The sequence below is a fragment of the Neofelis nebulosa genome, chromosome 9 (genome assembly GCF_028018385.1).
Source record: "Neofelis nebulosa isolate mNeoNeb1 chromosome 9, mNeoNeb1.pri, whole genome shotgun sequence".
Taxonomy (NCBI): Eukaryota; Metazoa; Chordata; class Mammalia; order Carnivora; family Felidae; genus Neofelis; species Neofelis nebulosa.
Genome location: NC_080790.1, coordinates 59,586,943 through 59,608,587, shown reverse-complemented (window position 1 = coordinate 59,608,587; position 21,645 = coordinate 59,586,943). Strand labels below are relative to the sequence as shown.

At 35.4% G+C, this 21,645-nt stretch overlaps 1 protein-coding gene across 3 annotated transcripts in view; it reads right to left on the bottom strand.

Moving 5' to 3' along the window:
* Nucleotides 1–21,645, bottom strand: part of WDPCP (WD repeat containing planar cell polarity effector) — a 388,941-nt gene that overhangs the window by 168,796 nt on the left and 198,500 nt on the right. For all 3 annotated transcript variants that reach the window (XM_058683943.1, XM_058683942.1, XM_058683944.1), the window contains one exon: nt 16,840–16,903. In XM_058683943.1, coding sequence (XP_058539926.1) covers nt 16,840–16,903 — 64 coding nt within the window. The remainder of the gene's footprint in view (nt 1–16,839; nt 16,904–21,645) is intronic.

The window sequence follows — 21,645 nt, the reverse complement described above, 5'->3', positions numbered from 1 at the left end:
TAACAACTCAGGAAACAACAGATGTTGGTGAGGATGTGGAGAAAGAGGAACCCTTTTACACTGTTGGTGGGAATGCAAGCTGTTCCATTCACTCTGGAGAATAATATGGAGGTTCCTCAAAAAATTAGAAATAGAACTACTCTATGGCCCAGAAATTTTACTAATAGGTATTTAAAAGGATACAAAAATGCTGATTTGAAGGGGCAAATGCATCCCAATGTTTATTAGCATTGCTATCAACAAGAGCCAAATTATGCAAAGAGCCCAAATGTCCATTGACTGATGAATGGCTAAAAAAAGATGTGGTGTATGTTTATATATATTTTACACACACACACACACACACACACACACACACACACACAGAGGAATATTAGCAATCAAAAAGAATGAAATCCTATCATTTGCAACAATGTGGATGGAACTAGAGTGTATTATGCTAAGCTAAATAAGTCTGTCAGAGAAAGACAAATATCATATGATTTCACTCATATATGGAATTTAAGAAACAAAGCAGATGAACATGGGGAAGGGAAGGAAAAATAAGATAAAAATGGAGATGGAGGCAAACTAGAAGAGACAAATACAGAAAACAAACTGAAGGTCACTGGAGGGGAGGCAGGTGAAGGTGTGGTTAAATGGGTGATGCGCACTAAGGAGGGCACTTGTTGGGATAAGCACTGGGTGTTGTTTGTAAATGATAAATCACTGGGTTGTACTCCTGAAACCACTAATACACTGTATGTTAACTAAGTTGAATTTAAATACATTATGTACTCTAAACAAAAAAAAGAAATAACAAGTATTGGTGAGGATGTGGAAGAAAAGGAACCTTTCTGCAGTGTGGTTAAGAGTGCAAATTGGTGCAGGGACTATAGAAAACAGTTTGGAGGTTCCTCAAAAAGTTGAAAAAGAATTACCATATGATCCAGTAATTCTGCTACCAGGTTTTAAACCAAAGAAAAAGAAAGCACTAATTCAAAAAGATTTATGCACCCCTATATTTACTACATTATTTACAATAACCAAGATACAGGAACAACCCAAGTGTGAATAAATGGATAAAGAAGATGTGGTATGTATATGTATATATATACACATACATATATATATATATATGTATGTGTATATATATATCATATATATGTATGTGTATATATATATCATATATATGTATGTGTATATATATGATATATATATATATCATATATATCATATATGATATATATATACACATACATATATATACATATATACATATATATGTAATGGAGCCATAAAAAATGAAATCTTGCCATTTGCAACAACATGGATATAGCTAGAGGGTATAATATTAAGTGAAATAAGGCAGACATTGAAAGACAAATACCAAATGATTTCACTCACGTGGACTTTAAAAAACAAAATAAACAGGGAAAAAAGAAAAAAAAACACAGAGAACAAACTGGTAATTGCTGGGGAGGGGGAGGAGGAGGTGAAATAGATAAAGGGGATTTAAAGTACACCTATCCTGATGAGCAGAGAATAATGCATAGAATTGTTGAAACTAATAAAACATCCTATGTTAATTACACTTCAGTTAAAATAAAAAGAGGGGCGCCTGGGTGGCTCAGTTGGTTAAGTGTCTCATGCTCGGTTTCAGCTCAGGTCATGATCTCAGTTTCATGAGTCTGAGCCCCACATCGGACTCTGCACTGACGGTGCAGAGCCTGCTTGGGATTCATTCTCTCTCTCTCTCTCTCTCTCTCTCTCTCTCTCTCTCTCTCTCTCTGCCCCTCCCCTATTCACACTGTCTCTGTCTCTCTCAAAATAAATAAATAAACTTAAAAAATTTAAAAAAACAAAATGATTTTTAAAAATAAAGAAAAAGAAGGATGCTGTCAAAATTTGAGTGACATGTTATATTGTAGCAGCACAATCTTTTTGTGGTCTATTTAACCTTTATTACATATATATTACGATTTTTGAATATGGTCTCTAAGAGAGCATTTAGAAATATGCATTTAGAGATGGCATTTGCTGAGATATGCTTGGAGGGTTCGATATGATCACTTGTGATTTTGTCAGTTTATAATGTGTATTCTGTTTATTAAATATATCATTAGCTCAAATTTTCTAATTAATGTTATTCAAGTCCTCAAGATCCTCACTGTTTATTTCCTTCTTTGTATATAGTTTTCTGAGAAGTATGTGTTAATATCCTGCAATTTGTGGATTTTGCATTTTTTTCCTTGAAGATTTTTCTTTAAAAAAATAATCTGGAGCCCTGTACTTAAATGAATAGTGCTATATCTACTTGATGCATTACTTCTCTTATCAACTATATAATTATGAAGGATCCCTTTGTGTTAGTTGTCTATTGCTGCATAACAAACCCCCCAAAATTAGCAGCTTAAAACAATATACAGTGATTCACAATTTCTGAGGGTCAGGAATATAGGACAACTTAACTGTGATTCTGACTCAGGGTCTCTCGTGAGTGTGCAGTCAAGATGCTGACCAGAGCTGCAGTCATCTGAAAGTTTGGGGATGAAGGACCTACTTCTAGGTGGCTCATTGACATGGATTTTGGCTGGAGGCTGTTCACAAGATACATCAGTACCTCACTGCATAGACCTCTTAATAGAGTTGCCTGAATACCCTACTGATGTGGCAACTGACTTCCTGCAGAGCAAGTGTTCAGAGACAAAGGGATCAAAAAGGAAGCCACAACACATTACACTACTTAGTTTCAGAAGTTATAACTTAAGTGAGATGAGAGGGGATGAGAGGGTAAGGAACCAGCTTTTGAAAAGAGAAATATCAAAGGATTTCAGGACATATTTTTAATGTACCTCACTTTTCTTTCCCCTATTCAATTTTTTAAAGCACAGATATTTTGTCTGGTACTTGGTTTGGGCAGCATTTATTTGTATATCTTTTTCCATTTGAACTTTCCCAAGTTATTTCAGGTTTGGAGGCGTTTTTTATATGCAACCTATATCTGAATATTTAAAAAATCCAATCTTACAGTCTCTGATTTTCAATAGGTGAATTTAATTCACTCACCTTATAACTACTGATTAGACATTCTTAACAGCTGATTTTGTATTTTCTATTTACTATTACTAGTTGCTATTACTATACTATTTAGTGATTACCTTTTGATTATTTCCTGTTTGCTTTTTAATAATTTATCATTTTCTTTCTTGTACTTTTCCTATTTACTGGTACTGAAGTTACGCTGTTTATATCACTCTGATAGGGCTACCATAACAAAATACCATGCGGTGGGTGCTTTCAAAAACAGCAATGTATCTTCTCACAATTCTGGAGGCTAAAGTTCCAGGACCAAGCTGTTGACAGGTTGGTTTCTCCTGAGGCCACTGTCCTTGGCTCGCAGAGAGCCACCTTCTTGCTGTAAACTCTCATGGCCTTTCCTCTGTGCAGTGACTCTGCCTCTTTTGATAGACACCGTCATACTGCATTAGGGTTACAACTTTAACCTGTCTCCAAATAGTCACATTGGGGGTTAGAGCTTCAATATATGAATTTCGGAAGGCATGGGGACACAGTTTAGTCCATAACACCATCTAGTCCTATTTTTAAATTCTTAACATCACAAATTACTTCTCTAACAATAGCTGGGGTAATTAATATCTATTTATTTTGATTTTTCTCTGCTCAGGCACCCTCCTGCACCCCTGATTATTCACCCTTGCTAGCCCAGGAGAATTTTTCCCATTCCTAGTATCTCCTTCCAAAGGGCATGGAGAACTTTGGGTGCTTTTTCCAACTTGGGGAGCAGTCTTCTCCTCTGGACATTTAAGTTTCTGCTTTCTTTTTCAATCTGATTTTGTCTGTTTTACAGCTTTCAGTAGGTTCCTTACAGCTTCTGGTCCATCGTGTATTCTTTTTTTTTTTTTTTATGTTTATTTATTTCTGAGACAGAGAGAGACAGAGCATGAGTGGGGGAGGGGCAGAGAGAGAGGGAGACACAGAATCAGAAGCAGGCTCCGGGCTCCGAGCTGTCAGCACAGAGCCCGACGCAGGGCTCCAACTCGCAAACCGTGAGATCATGACCTGAGCCAAAGTCAGTCACTCAACTGACTGAGCTACCCAGGCGCCCCATGTATTCTTGTTTTGAATTCCAGTTACAAATTTTAAACACGGAACACACATATCCCATGATTTCTAGAGATTTGGCACAGGAGGGAGAGGTTGATGTATATGCATTCAATCCAGTGTCTTAAAACAGAAGAGGTATGTTTCGTTTAGAAGTTAATTTTTAAGAGTGAAGACTTCTGACTGGGAAAATTTGAAATTGGAAGTCCAAATAGGTAAGTTTGAGTCAAGAGAAGCCAGAGACATCTATAGTGCTAATATTTAAAACTACAATTATATTGTATGTAATAAATGGTAATTCTTGTTTCAGAAGTTAGCAGGTATAAAACTTCTCTATATAAAAACAGTGCCAAAGTAGCAATTTTATGTCAACTTGATCACCAAGCAAGTGCCTAGGAGTGGCAGATGTAAGCCACACTACAGAAATCATGCCAATGAAAGACAAACTACCCAATAGTGTCATGCCAAGGGAAGGCACAGATGGCTGGAGAGCAGCAGCTATAGGTCTTTTTATAGCATTATCAAATGGCACACACTTGACATTCCAACTGGTCCTGTGCCAATGGCCAAGGTAATTAGGGATGCCAAAATGAGAATGTTCAGAAGGCAAACTCATCTTCATGCCATCCAACATGGGACCAGAGAAGCAATCTTGGGTGGCAAATGAGTAGTTTTATGCCACAGTAATAATTAGGTTGGAGAGGTTACCTGATTTCTCAAAAGCAGAATAAGATCCCAAAGACACAAAATTAAAAGCGGCATTTCTGTGACCAACAAAAACAGACTCCCAAACTGCACAGCTTCTACCTAGAAACAACATGGACAAAAAGAGTCTAGAGCCATGACAGTACAATTTTTTTCTCTTTAAAAAAATTTTCAGCAATCTCAGTTACAGAAAAGTTTCAAATACAGTACAAAGATTTTTCTTTCTGAATCATTTGAGAGGAAGTTGCCAACACACTCTTGAACACTTTAATGTTTATTTCCTACTGAGGACATTCTCCTACCTACACAATCAAATCATCAAAATCATAAGGTTAGCATTGATAACATTATTCCAGCTTAATCACTGAAATTGCACCAACTGTTCCAGTAACGTTCTTCATATAACAAAGATCAATTTCTTAATGAATTTGTTAGGTCTCTTTAGATTCCTTCAGTATAAATTAGTTATTCAGTCTTCTTTTCATTCATATGAACTTGGCATTTTTTTGAATAGTATAGGTTAGTTATTATAATTTTAATTATAAATTATATTTATATATATATATAATAAATTATATATTTAATTATAATTATAAATCCCTCAATTTGAGTTCACCTGATGTTTCCTCAGGATTAGATGCCAGTTATATACTTTTTTTTGCAGAAATACCACAGAAAGGCTGTTGTGTTCTTATTGAGTATATATGGTAGTTTATTTTGATTTCTTCCATTACTGATAATACCATTTTGATCACTTATTAACATGGTATCTACCAGCCTTCTCCACTGTGAAGTTATTTTTTCCTTTTGTAAATAACACATACTTTGTGAAGGAATATTTTTTTGAGACAATGCAAATACCCTGTATCTCAGGAAACTTTCTCTCACAGTTATAGCATCCATTAATTATTCTTGCCTTACTCTATTATTAATATGATGTCTTCCAAATTGTGATTTTTCTCATTCTGTCATTCCTTTTACATTTATTAATTGGATTTATTCACTTTTGTACTTATTTGTATCAGTATAGACTCATGGCAATTTATTTTATACAACTTATAATCATCCCACATATTTTGATAAAATTCAATTCAAAAAATTATTTCCTAAATTCTCATATTTCTTCTTTGACCCATGAGACATTTAGAGAAGTACTGTTTAATGTGCAAATAGTGGGAGCTTTGTTGAGAATATGAAAGTTATTGAATTGTAATTTAATTCCTTTGGTGTCGTATTTCACTTTTCTAAAGAGTACTGTGCTTTCTTTTATATACCAGCATATAATCTATGTTTAGTGACTATTTCAGGTGCTTTAAAAGGAAAGTACATTCTAAAGTTATTGAATATAGGTTCAAAAAATGTCAGGTCAAGTTGGTGGATAGGTTCATATATTCTGTATCCTTATGCATTTCTGTACTACTTGTCCTATGAATTACTACATTTGTCTACTTTTCTTTTTTTGGTTGTTATCTTTTGCTTCATATATTTGAATATTTATTTTGAGAGAGAGAGCGTGCATGCACACCAGTAGGGGAGGCAAAGACAGAGAGGGGGACAGAGGATTCCAAGCAGGCTCTGTGCTGACAGCAGACAGCCAAATGAAGGCCTGGAACTCCTGAACCAGGAGACCATGACCTGAGCCGAAGTCAGACACTTAACCAACTGAGCCACCCAGGCTTCTTCATATATTTGAAACTCACTTATTTTGTATATAAACATTTAGAATGATGTCTTTCTATTGAACTTTTATCATCAGGAATATGTCTTTTTAGATCTTCTAATACTTCTTTTGTTCTGAAGTCTACTTTGGTACTTAATGTTAGTGTGTTACATCTTTTTAAATGTATTTGTGTTATAGTAACTGAAGTGTTCTTTTATTCAGAATATAATCAGGTTTTGTTTTTTATCCTGTCTGACAAAGTCAGACTTAAAAAAAATTCAATCTGTATTTTAACTGGAGTATCTTATTAATTTGAATTCAATATAATTATAAATGTTTAGGTTTAAGTATAGCATCTTGCTGTTTGTTTTCTATTTTCCTTCCTGTCCTGCCCTCTTTGGGGTTGACTATTTTTAAAGGTTTTGTTTGTTTGTTTGTTTGTTTGTTTTTAATTTCCTCTATTGACTTTCTTTAAAGCTGCATATCTATTTAAATTTTTGAGAAAATCCTCCAGGCACTACAATTTACTTAGTAAGCTAGTGTTAAGTTAGCACAGTTTACTTAGAATTAATATTGTACCACTTCAGGTAAAAGTTATAAACCTTACAATGGTATGATTCCATTTTATCACCTGTCATGATATGATGTTACTGTCATTCATTTCACATCTACATGTTATAAACACCACAATGCATTATTATTTTGCTTTGGACAATTATCTTTTAAAGAAATTTTTACATGAGGAAAAAATACTTTTACAAATAATCCATATTTACCATTGCAAGGGCTCTTCATTCTTTTATGTAGATCCATGTTTCCATCTGATATTATATTTGTTGTGCCAGAAGAACTTCCTTTACCTTTCCTTGTACTGCAGGTCTCCTGAGTTGGTGCTGAGTTGTCTCAGTTTTCATTTATTCAAAAGTGTCTTTATTTTACCAACATTTTAAGGTAATTTTCACTGGATATAAAATTTTGTATTGTGTTATTTTTTCGGTTCATTGAAGATGTTGCTACATTATCTTTGGCATTATTTTTTCTGATGAGAAGTAAGCTATAATTCATATTAGTTGGTCCTTCTAAGTCTTTTTTTTTGTTGTTGAGTTTTTAAAAAGATTTTTATCTTAATCACTGATTTTCAATAGTTTGGGTATGCTATGGCAAGATGTAGTGTGCCTGAGTATTGCTTTGTTTATTTGGAGTTCACTGAGCTTCGATCCATAGACTAATGTTTTCCACCAATGACATGTATTTTAGACCACTGGATTTGGGTTTCACAAGTTACTCAGCCTTTATTAATTTTTGTATTTTTCCTTCTTTTTATTAATACTGGATGATTTCCATTTATCTGTCTTGATGTCTTTCTATGGATCCTTTATTATACTGTCCAATCTTTTGCTAAGCCTACCCAGGGAGTTTTTCATTTCAGGTTTCACATTTTTCAGTTCTAGAATTTCTTTGCCCCCTTTAAAAAATAGTTTCCTTGTCTCTCTTGAGAATCCATATATATTCAATCATTATATTCATCTCTTCCTTTAAAATACTTAAACATATTTATAACAGCTGCTCCAAAGTTTTTTCTGCTCCTTTCAACATCTGGGTCCTCTCAGGTCTGTTACCATTAGCTCCTTTTTCTCTCCATTATTTATACATCACATTTTCCTGCTTCTTTAACCACCTAATGATGTGTTATTGTGTGCTGTAAATCACATTATAAGGAGTTTGGGTAATGCTTTCTTTTTTTTAAATTTTTTTTTTTCAACGTTTTTTATTTATTTTTGGGACAGAGAGAGACAGAGCATGAACGGGGGAGGGGCAGAGAGAGAGGGAGACACAGAATCGGAAGCAGGCTCCAGGCTCCGAGCCATCGGCCCAGAGCCTGACGCGGGGCTCGAACTCACGGACCGCGAGATCGTGACCTGGCTGAAGTCGGACGCTTAACCGACTGCGCCACCCAGGCGCCCCTGGTAATGCTTTCTTTAAAGGATGTTGATTTTTGTACTAGCAGGGTATTAAATTAGTGGTGAATTCTTTTGATTCTGTCAAGTTAGGTTTTGTGATTTTTAAAGGCAGATCTGGTTTTGTACACAGTCCTGTAATAAGTTCTTCATCTTCAAGCATAGCATTTCTAGAGTTTCATAAAAATGCCCAGTGAGGTTGCTTCACTTTGAGCCAGAATTCCAGCACCTCTCACCATTACGAAGGCTCTCCGTTTAGCTCTCAGTCTCACAGCAGTGACTCTTTGGTAGGCCTTATATATACTTGCTGCTTAGCCTTCCATCAAGGACCCAAGTAACCACCTTGTAGACTTCTGGGTCCCCACTCTTCACATAAATTTTCCCATTCTGGTATCCTGCCCCATAAATTCTAGATCATTTATCATCTCTGAATTCTGAACTCATCCCTGGCTCTTCATCTGAGAGACATCACTGGTCTCTGTTCTGGAAATTATATAGAGGGCCATCTGTATATTCCTCCTCTTTTAAGAATCAAAGTCCTGCAGGGCTTACTTATTGTCCAATGCCTAAAAACTGTTGTCTCATATTTTATGTAGTTTTATAGTAGTTTACAGTGGGAGCACAAGTCTGAAACCAGTTTGTCCAGTAGCTGGAAGTGGAAGATCCTCTTCCCTTACCAGTAATATTTTAAAACAGTTCTGCCAATATTGACTATATAATTATTCCCTTTTGCTTGGGTTTTGGTAGGAAACAACCTTGGACTATAGGGATCAATGAGAAGCTAGTGTTTTGGTTTTTTAAAAATATTTTTAAATTACTTACCTTTGAGAGACAGATAGAGAATGAGCAGGGGAGGGGAAGAGAGAAGGAGACACACACTCCAAAGCAGGCTCCAGACTCCAAGCTGTCAGCACAGAGCCCCACATGGGGCTTGAACTCACAGACTGTTTAGATCATGACCTGAGCTGAAGTTGGATGCTTAACTGTCTGAGCCATCCAAGTGCCCCTAGAAGCTAATGGTTTTTAAAAGACAAGAAATTGGGAATGGACACTTTAAAAAGTATTACACCTATCCAGTTCAAATGACAGTCTAAGATACAACTCTTTGTGTCTCCCAAGATGCAAATGGGTTCTCAAAGAGCAGACTCATAGTCCTGGAAGATCTATCAATATCATGTCTGGCATATACCACATTCCTCTCTAAGAAAACTATCACTAAATGTGTGAGGTTTGTTTTTTTTTTTTTTTCCTGGAGACATGAATGAGAAAACAGGGAAATGGGCAATTGGTGCTATTTTTCTGTGGTCCTTTTTATATTCACTGTGCACTTCCTTTTGTTACAGACTAAGAGCTCTTAATTTAGATGAATGATATTCCAAATAAACTGGGTTCTGTGTATCATTCAGGATAGATCAGATGCCATTCTGCAATAAACAGTCTTACTGATAACTTTTGAACTTTGGTAAAGAATAAAAGGAAAAGAATAGCTCTTTGAAGTTAGTAATAGGGAGTCATCACGTCATAAATCACTGAGCTTTGGGGAACTTCTAAATTTTTAGTTTATATAAGTAGTTTGGTATAAATGGAAACAGCATGAACTTTAGAGTCAAATACACCTTAGTTTGAATCACAATTCTCAGTTGTCCTTATAATTACTTTTAGCAACTGTAACATAGGTATAATAATTCTATTGTCTAGGATTATTATGAGAATTAAATAAGATAATGTATAAAGTGGTATAATGTATGTTATATATAACATATTGACATAATATATTATACCATTATATAAGGCATTATCTGGTATAATGCCTTTGCAGGTGATCAAGAAAAGTTAACTCCTTTAACTTTGTGAGATGTAATGATTTTGTTACTGATAAAGCACTTGGTATGCCTTCAAGCAAGACAGACTATAAATTTAAGCTGGCATACACAAATATTTTCATTAGCAAAAGGAAAGATCTGCATTACTAATCTTATAAGATTTCTATAATTCTTCAACTTGAAGAACTGAAAATTACTTTTTTTACTTTTTTGAACATAAGTTAGAATTTTAAAAACTTGGGTTTTTCTTTTTAGTGCTTTTACTACAATTAAACCATAAACCCTAGTATAAACAACATCTTATATAATTTCATTTGTTCCATTTGGGGCATAAAATTGATGATACGTCATGCTTTAAAGCAGAATTTGTGACATTTAAGGCTCTTAGCGATTAATAGTTCAAACATAACAGCGCACTGCAGGGGGGTTATCCAGAATTGGAAAGCAGCTAGTGCCAAGCTTAACACTTCACTCACCTTCCAAAAACATACTGCAGAACTTCTCACTCCAGTTATCCCAGATGAGAACATATCAGACTAATAGTCTTGCTGAGAACAACTAAAACAGCTGGCTAAAATAATTTTTAAAATTCTGTTTGAAGACATTGGAGAACAAGACAGTGAGTATTTGAAGGACCAAGATTCTAGACAGAAGCAAAGCCCAGAGAGGTAAGCCTGACATTTGGTGCAGCTTTTGCTTTTCAAAGTATTTGCCAATATGTAATTGGTGGCCAAGAAGATGAGAAACTTAACAGAAAGTAGTGTTTGAGAAGTTGAGAAACCACACTGAACATTAGGTAGAGTCAATGGGCTAAGGCTACTAAGTTATACTTCAGGGTCTGCTGAACAGACAAGGCTTCTAACTGGGACTCCTGAAGGGCTACACTCTTGATGTTCAGTTTAAAGTAGAAATAAATTGGCTCTTAGACTGAAACTCATGTTCAAACAAACTCAATCCCAGAATGGAGTAAGGTGTCTTTTAACCTTTACCCTAACTAACTTCTAGAAGCAAAAGTAAATTCTTTCTGGAGGAAAACAACATCATACACAGCCTCAAATTATCACTACATTTAAAAAAATGCTTTGGTTTTTCAAAAAAAAAAAAAAAAAAAAAAAAAAAGGCAGAGAGTTAAAACCAAATGACCCCCAAACAAGAACAGAAAGACAGAAAGATTCAGCATAAGGATAGGAGTCAAAAGAAAAAATTAGAGGAAAAATGTAATTAATAAGCTAATAGAAGGGAAAAAATGGAATAATAGAGTTAACATAAAAAAGGGCAAGGATGGTTAGGTAAAAGGACATAGAATAGGTGGGAGAAACAGAAAAGAAAGTGGGTAGGACAAACACAATTATATTATTTATAATCCAATTAAATAATCTAATTAAAAGACAAAGGTGACCCCTGATTAAAAATATACATTTATTGCTTATAAGAGATGCAACTCAAAATATAAAGAAACATGGATATAAAAGATTGACCATACAATGAGCCATAAGGGAATTTCAACAAATTTCAAAGGGTTGATGTAATACAGAATAGGTTAAGGGGTGTGTGTGTGTGTGTGTGTGTGTGTGTGTGTGTCTGTCTAGAAAATGTTTTATTATTTGAAATTAGGAAATGTAAGAAACCTAGGACAAAGAATTCACAACAGAAATGTTTAGAAATACTTTGAGCTGAATGATAACGAAAAACAGACACATAAAATTGTCAGAATGCAATCAAGGCCATCTTTGAATGGAGATTATACCCTTGAATGCATACATTAGGATACAGTAGCTAAAAAATCCATGACTTAAGCATCTATCACAGGTTAGAGTAAGAACAACACATTTAAACAAACTTGGAAGACTTACATTATTGGATATAAATACTTATGAAGTAATTAAAGAAGTTTAGTATTGGAGCAAGGACAGAATCTAGTAATATACCTTCACATATAGGGCACTTGATTGGCTTATTCTGATTGAATTATAGTTGACATGCAGTATTCTATTATTTACTGGTGTACAACATAGTGGTTCAACAAATCTATGCATTATGTAATGCTTACTACATACAATAAGTGTAGTTGCCATCTGTCAACATACCAATTTATTACATTATCTACTATATTCCCTATGCTGCACTTTTCATCTCCCTAACTTATTTTATAACTAAAAATGTTTAGTTCTTAATCCCCTTCACCTATTTCACCCATCCCCCTATACCCCTCTATTTTGACAACCACCAGTTTGTTCTCTGTATTTATGAGCCTGTTTCTGTTTCTTTTGGTGTTTATTTGTTCATTTGTTTTTACTTGTACCTTCCACATATAGGTGAAAATACACAGTGTTTGTTTTTTTCTGTCTGACTTATTTCACGTAGCATAATATCCTCTAGGTCCATCCATGTTGTCACAAATGGCAAGATTTCATTCTTTTTTATGGCTATTATTCCATCCTGTATATATATAACATCTTTATCCATTCATCTATGGATGGGCATTTGGGTTGCTTCCACACCTTGGCTTTTGTAGATAATGTTGCAATAAACAGGGGTGCATGTGTCTTTTCCAAATAGTGTTTTCATTGTCTTTGGGTAAATACCCAGTAGCAGAATTACTGGATTATATGGTATTTCCATTTTTATTTTTTTGAGAAATCTGCATAGTTATCTATAGTGAACAATTTACATTCCCACCAACATTCTCCACATCCTTGCCACCACTTGTTATTTCCTGTCTCTTTGATACTAACCATTCTGACTGGTGTGAGGTTATATCTCATTATGGTTTTGATGTGCATTTCTGTGGGAACCTCATTTATGACAAAGGTGACCCTGTAAAGCGTCAAAGTACAGTTTTGTCAATCAATGTTCACAGGTCAACTGGATATACGTATGATGGAAGTTAATTTTGTGCCATATCCTCTAAAAAAATCAATAGAGGTGGATTGTAGGTTTAAATGTTAACATTAAAATAATACAAATTCTGGAAGATAAAAAGGAGAATTTTGGAGGTGCTTGGCTGGCTCAGTCAGCAGAGCATGCAACTCTTGATCTGGGGGGGTGTGAGTTCAAGCCCATATTGGTTATAGAGATTACTTACAAACAAAATCTTTAGAAAAAAGAAGAATTTTCAAGACCTTGAAAATTTCAAGACCTTGAAGATTTTTAAAAACAAGGCACAAAGAGCACTAACCAGTCCCTAGCAACCACCACTTTACTATTTCTATGAAACCAGTTTTTATTTATTTTTTAAGATTCCATATATAACTGACACCAGACAGTATTTGTCTTTCTCTTATTTTCCTTAGCGTAATGCCCTCCAGGTTGGTCAATGGTATAGCAAATGGCAAGATTTCCTTCATCTGTCAATGGACACCTAGGTTATTTCCACATCTTGGCTATCTGAATAATGCTGCTGCACACATGGGTACAGATACTTCTTCGAGATACCGGTTTTGTTTCCTTTGGGTATCTACCCAGAAGTGGGATTTCTGGGTTATGTGGCAGTTTTATTTTTAATTTTTTAAGGGGTCTCCATATTGTTTTCCATAGTGGCTGCACCAGTTTACACTCACACCACCAGTGAACAAGCGTTCCCTTTTCTCCACATCTCTGCCAACTTTTGTAATCTCTTTTTTGATAAAAGACATCCTAACAGGTGTGGGGTATTATCTCATTGTGGTTTTGATTTGCATTTCCCTGATGATTAGTGATGTTGAGTACCTTTTCATGTACCTGTTGGCCATCTGTATGTCCTCTTTGGAAAAATGTCTTTTCAGGTCCTTTGCTCATTTTTTAATTGAATTGTTTGATTTTTTTGCTATTGAGTTGTTGAAGTTGTAATATATTTTGGATATTAACCCCTTATCAAATATATGATTTACAAATATTTTCTCCCATTTGTAGATTGCCTTTTTGGTTTTTTTTTTTGACTATTTCTTTTGCTGTGCAGAAACTTTTTGGTTTGACACAGTGTCACTTATTTTAGCTTTTGTGGCCTATGCTTTTATTGTCTTTTATCAAAAAAACAACAACAAAAACAAATAAACAAACAAAGAAACCCACAAAAAATAAAAAACCCAAACTGCCAAGACCAATGTCAAGGAGCTTTTTCTCAACGTTTTCTTCTAGGACTTTATGGCTATAGGTCTTACATTTAAGTCTTCAATTCATTTTTAGTTTTTGTGAGTCATGTAAGATAGGAGTCCAGGTTCATTATTTTGCATGTGGATATCCAATTTTCCTACACCACTTATTGAATTTATCCAAGGGATACAGGAATCAGGGATGCTGATTCATAGGGGCACACGTACCCCAATGTTTACAGCAGCACTTTCAATAATAGCCAAATTATGGAAAGAGCCTAAATGCCCATCAACTGATAAATAGATAAAAAGATGTGGTTTATATATACAATGGAATACTACTTGGCAATGAGAAAGAATGAAATCATGCCATTTGCAGCAAGGTGAATAGGACTGGAAGGCTGAGTGAAACAAGTCAGAGAAGAACAGATATCGTATGTTTTCACTCATATGTGGATCTTGAGAAACTTAATAGAAGACCATAGGGGAAGGGAAGGGGAAAAAATAGTTACAAACAGAAAGGAGAGAGGCAAACCATAAGAGACTCTTAAATACAGAGAACAAACTGAGGGTGGATGGAGGGGTAGGGGAGAGGGGAAAGTAGGTGATGGGCATTGAGGAGGGCACTTGTTGGGATGAGCGCTGTGTGTTGTGTGTAAGCAATGAACCATGGGAGTCTACTCCAAAAACCAAGAGCACACTTTACACACTGTATATTAGCCAATTTGACAATAAATTATATTAAAGAAAGAAAAAAAAAGGAAAGAAAAAACTAACTTGTCCCCATTGTGTATTCTTGGTGAAAGACTAGTTGACCATATATGCATGGGTTCATTTCTGGGCTCTTTATTCTGTTCCATTGGTCTGTGTGCCTGTTTTTATGCCAGTTATCACATATAAGATGGAATATAACGTAAACATTAAAGAAATGACATACACTTATGTTTACTGATATGGAAAACTATGTCATATTGTTGAAAGAAAAAAATCAAGTTATAAACAAAAAGTATAGGGAATGAATACATTCACAGAGAGGTATTTTAAAGGATGTCCATTGGTTTTTTATTTTTATTCTCTTTATTTATTGTTTACTTTCTATTATAGTATTATTTATTCTTATCAAAATATTTTATTTCAATCTAAGGTCTTGCTGAATCATATTGCTTTTGCTTACAAAATATCCTCTCTTTTACATTCATATAATTGAAGCCCTGTTTCAGGTATTCATTATTTTTTACATGGCTATGTAATAACAATAGTTGCTCTGTCTCAACAATAATAACACATAACATCTGTATATTACTTACCAGTTTACAAAGTACTTTCAATACATTATCCCCACTAAGACTCAAAAACAACCTTATGAATAAAGAAATATGAAGAAAATCTACCTTTACTGAGGGGAATACTGGTAAAGGTGAGAAAGTAGAGATAGATAGTGGGGTCAAAAAATCTAAAAAGTGTTGTTATTTCTGACACTGTAATGTCTACATGTAGAGATATTGGCCAAATAAAACCTTCTCTCAATATACGAATATGTCTATTCAATTTGACAAAAACAAAATACAGATGATAAATAATAACTTTTTGAATTAGAGATTTCTTCACGATCAATGAAAGCACAATTTAACTGAATGATGCAAAGTTAGAATTTAAACAACAAACTCATTCCAAAGACAAGTGACCTAATGTCATGAAGCCATTTTAATATCTAAAGCATCAAAGCTTAAACTACAGAAATGTCTTCATTGTGCAGAAGATTCAGGTAAAAGAGCCTTCCAGAATTTTTTTTGTTTCGTTTTCAGGAAGCTTTTACTTTATTGGTTTCCTTGACAACAATGAATTTTCTGTGGAGCAGAATATGCTAGGAAACCAGGAAAGGAACACCACCTCATCTGACCTCACTGTGACATTGTGGTAAAAGATCTTAGAAGAACCTGATACAGAGCACAAGGATCTGTAAGAAACTGGCCAATTTTACTGCTGTTAGCTAATAAATGGGAGGACTAAAGTGTATATGAATTTATAACTTCTTGGATGTGTTTTGCACTGTGGTTACTTTAAAAATATAAGTGAGAACATTCATAATTTGTTACTTTACACTAAAATCTAAGGGACAAACTTGAGCACATTCAAAATCTATGGTACATATTTTGCCCTATGTCCTGGCTTCTGTAGCTGTACTTTAGAGAATGGATTAAAAGGACACGCTTATTAGATAGAAAGGTGTCATCCCCTCACATCAAGGTACACAAGGAGAAAAGTTCAAGAATTATAAATTCTTAGAAAACATAAAAAATCCTTTGGGCCCTAGCAAAGAAAATGTCAACGAGTCAAAAGAGACTAGATGGCTATTGACCAGTTTCATGAAGGCAAAGCTGCAAGCCAAGAAGGAATAATGCTTTCTCACCATGTGTCTAAGGCACAAATGACACTAATCCTTTTTAATGGTCACAAAAGCTGACAACTTACTCAGCCTTAGAACTGAAGGCACAAAATCATCTCTGGGAATGACTCACCATAAACAGGTCACGAGCACCAATGTCAACAGCTAACAGAAATGCCTTTTCAAATCTCTGGTACCTATAATGAAGAAAAGAAATGTATATGTTAGTTATGAACAAAACCATAAAAGAAGAGAGCTGCTTGTTTAATGTATTTATGTGTTACTGTTTTTTGTTCTTCTGATGGGAAAAATATTTTCAAACAGTGGGGAATTTGCCTGCTGGGATTTTCTGTATGTGAAATGTTATTGCACTTAGAAGGGCCTTAGTCAAAGAGCCTGCAGAGGCCTTCAATGCAATTTGCAAGGATAAGCATAACCCAGAGAAGGTGCTGTTGAATGTAGGGAAATAATAGCTTAGGAAAAAGTCTCTCATAATTTTTAACTTTATCATGTTTTGTAAGAGAAAAGTATGGGAATATGTAGAATATAGCAAGATAACAGTAATTAACAAACCGAATAATTATACTTTTGTGTTTCACAGGTAAAAGTTGAGAAGCCATATGCTGTATTATTACAAAAGTCATATTTGTGAGTTTTGGAAAATATACACCCTAGGTTGTTCGAAAATGACAGTAGAAACGGTTTCCAAATATTTTAACGTATTTTCTAAGTAAGTTTTTTTAATGCTTATTTATTTTTGAGACAGAGACAGAGAGACAGAGGGAGAGAGGGAGGGAAGGAGGGAGGGAGCTGGGGAGGGGCATACAGAGGAGACAGAAGATCTGAAGTGGACTCCACACTGACAGCAGAGAGCCTGACTCAGAGCTCAAACCCACAAACCGTGAGATCATAACCTGAGCCAAACTTGGATGCTTTACTGATTGAGCCACCTAAGCGCCCCTTTTCTAAGTATTCTTAAGTATTTTCTAAATATTTCAAACATTACTTTTCTACTCTTTTTACACAATATACACTTTTCCTAAAGTATAACTTTGATAATTATTTTTTTATAATGTTTATTCATTTTTGAGAGAGAGAGAGAGAGAGAGAGTGAGAGAGCACGAGTGGGGTAGGGGCAGAGAGAGATGGAGACACAGAATTCAAAGCAGGCTCCAGGCATTGAGCTGTCAGCACAGAGCCTGATACAAGGCTCGAACCCATGAACTGTGATATCATGACCTGAGTCGAAGAAGCTGGGCGCTTAACCGAGTGAGCCACGCAGGTGCCCCTGATAATTCTTTTTAGTGAAAGTTTAATTTTAGCCCAAGATATATGAAAACTACAGTTTAAATTAATTACCTTCACAGGAAAGTTGAAGCTCCTGGAAGCAAAGCATGTTATGATCACATACTTTGCACAGAGTTTTAGAAGGAAAGGTCTTTTTTTTTGGTTTGAATGCTGAGATTTACATAGATATAATTGTGAGAATTTCTGACTCCGGAAACAAGCAGGTAAATAACCAGGTTGTACTTTGTTCTCTACTTTATATTGTGAAATATGACAGTATAAAATATAAAGATTTCAATTGCAACACATCAGAAATATGGAATATTAACAGATTACATAAATTTTATCAGTAAAATAGCTAAAATAATTTAAGTCCTAACAGAAAATTAATGACTCTTATTGCCAATCTCCTCCTTCACCGTTCTTACTAACCTCTCCAGTATTTGACTGAATCCCTTTAACTATGGAAGATCAGAAAGCAGTTCTATTTCTTTTGTTCCAGGCAGTTTACTGATTCCTTGTGTATTCAGTGGAGGTGGGATGTAATGAGAAACAGAGGACTGTAGCAAGTTGTACAACTTGTTCATACATTCACTGCTATTTTACATTTGATCCCACTACACTGAAACTTTTCTGTCAATAGTAATCTTCCAGCTTCTAGTGATGAAACGTAAGATAAGTTCTCATCTTGTGTGCCCTTTTGGCCACATCTGACCCTACAAATTTCCCCTCCTTGAAACTCCCTTTTTCCTTGCATTTGGAGATGCCATTCTTTGTTTTCTCATTTCTGACATTTCATTTTCTTAGTCTCCTTTCCCAGTTTGTTCTATGCCTACTCCATAAAGTTGGTGTTCTATGGTCCTCTTATTTATACTTACTACTCTAGTTTCCCCAATAACCTTACTCACTTCATGCCATTGATAATTACATCAATAACTCACGAATCCCTAGGTTCCCTATCTTTCCTGAGCTCCAAACTTTTATTTCCAGGTACTTTAAATTTAAAGTGTCTAACATATCCATCAATACATCAATTTGGCAACCATATATATGATAAATTAAAATTGGAGAAAGTGAAATTAAGAGGGACAAGATAGGATGTTTTGTTCTTTCTAGGTGAGAGATAATGATGAGCACTATGATAAAATGAAGGATTGGCTTTGGAATTGGGCAGAATGGTCAACCAGAAATACCAAAGGGAACTCCCAACTAGACTGCCTATAAAATATACATTAAAGTACATCACAGAACTCTAAAAAAATAAGAAAATCTCTCTAAGAGTACCATAGTCTCAATCAAAATATAACCAACCAAATGAAATCCCTTCATTAAAACTAGAGTAAAGATCCCTGAGCAGAGAGCAAATACTGGGGGAGAGGGAGAGGCAGAACTACCCTAAGGGCCATCACACTCAAGAGACTGAGCTCTGAACAAGTGTCAAGGTAACAGTGCTAAGCCCAAGACTTCTGATTAAGCCAAGGGCTAAAATGTTCCGAGGATATTAGTGTCCCTAACTTTGGTATAAAGAATAAAAAAAAAAATTCATGTCTTGCTTAAAGCTTTTTCTTTAAGTAGACTCTACACCCAATGTGGGGCTCAAAGACACAACCCTAAGACTGAGAGTCACATGCTCCAACAACTGAGACAGCCTAGCACCCCTAGATTAAAGCATGTTTTATAGAAACCCCCAGGCTTATCATAAATTAAAATAAAACAAGTATGAGCTTGTGATCAAAAATCACCAAATGCACAAGAAAACAAGCTAGTATGATGGAAAATAATTTCACAGATTATTTTTTCTTATGGTATGCTATAGTTCATACATGCTTCCTTTAGTATTTTTCATTCTTTTTTCTTTGCTTTCCTTTGGGTAATTTCAAAAGACTTGTCTTCTACCTCAAAGATTCTTTCACTGGCTCAATTCCATCTGTTGTTGATGCTCTCTACTTCATGTTTCATTTTATCCATTGTATTCTTCACCTCCAGAATCTGGTTTTTTTTTTAATGATTTTTGTCTCTGTAAAGTTCTCATTTTGTTCATTGTTTTCCTTATCTTAATGTCTTTGTTTTCTTGTAGCTCGTTGAGTTTCCTTAAAATGTTTAATTATTGGGTATACCACAGATCTTCATTTCTTTGGGGATATTTATTACAAAAATATCGTGTTTCTCTGGTGGTGTCATGTTTCCTTGATATTTCATGCTTCTTCAAGTCTTATGTTGCTGTTCTCTCATTTAAATAGTCACCTAATTCAGTCTTACCAACTAGTTTCAGGAATATTAGCCCTGTAGGGATTCTGAGCTGTTCTCAGACTTTTTCTATGGATAAACCTGCTCCACACTTCTTATTCTCTCTTGGGGAGGAATTCTTAAGATATATGCCTTCTCTCTATTCTGCAACCTTAGGCCAGATGCTGAGAACCTGCTATTTGCTTTCCTAGGGCACTCCTTATGCCCAAGTTTGTGTGCTTTCTCTTAGTCCTACAGTCAGGCTATCTGTGTGTGATTAGTAGCCATTTCCAAAGTCTCCTCTTGCCACCCTGGACTCATGCATAGGATGCTGGCCATGGAGTGTGGGGGCACACATGGAGCATTTGGGGTACCTGTTGCCAGTTGTGCGGATCCATAGGCAAAGTGTCCTCATCAGTTCGTGGGTAGGCTTCTTGATAATAGTCTGTCAGTCAGTCTGGTCGGTCAGTCAGTTAGTAGCATCTGTATCCCTTTGATGCCCTCTAAGAGCAGTGACTGCTGTTTTTCCAGCTGTTCTCCACCCCCTAGATATGCAGCACACTTGAGTATTCTGGATAGGATGAGAAAGAAGTAAGTCTCTGGCAGCATCCTGCACAGCTTGGGAAGCCAGGCACTTACTCAACATGCTCTCACTTTTAGCCATGGGAGAAATCATGGGCCGAGGTCTCTCTTGGCACTGAGCTGTGCCACCCTGGGAAAGGAATGACACAAGTAAAGTGAAACTGCTCCTCTTACCCTATTCAATGGATCCAATCTCAGATTTTCCCCCCTTTTTGCTCCAGAGGTGTGCTGGAACATCTCTGCTGGACTCCCAGACTTCCACAAAGGCACTCTTATTCATGGGTGATTGTCTAAGTTGGTGTGCTGAGGAGTAAATGGTAAAAAACTTATTCTGCCATGTTGATGGTTGTATAATTTCACCTTTTATATTCAGGGCTGTGATCCACTTCAAGTATGTTTGTGTTGGCAAAAGGTAGAGGACAAGACTCATTTTTCCCCCTATATGGATCACCAGTTTATGTCGTATCATATTTGGAAAAGACCATCTAGACTACATTGAATTACTTTATCAATTTAGTAAAAAACAGTTGTAGTAAGTTTTGAAATCAGGAAGTGTGTGTTCCCTACCATTGTTCTTTTTTAACATTGTTTGGGCTGTTTGGGCTCCTTTGCAATTTCATATAAATTTGTGAGCTGGCTTTTTCTATTTCTGAAAAAAAAAAGGCACTGGAATTTTGAATCTTTGGACTACTTTGGGTAAGTGCTGCCATCTTAACGAGGAAGTCTTCTAATCCACATATATGGGATGTCCACATTTATTTAAGTCTTCTTTAATTTCTTTTAGCAATATTTTTATGCTTTCAGTTTATAAAACTTTGCCAGTGGTAGAAATATAATATAATAT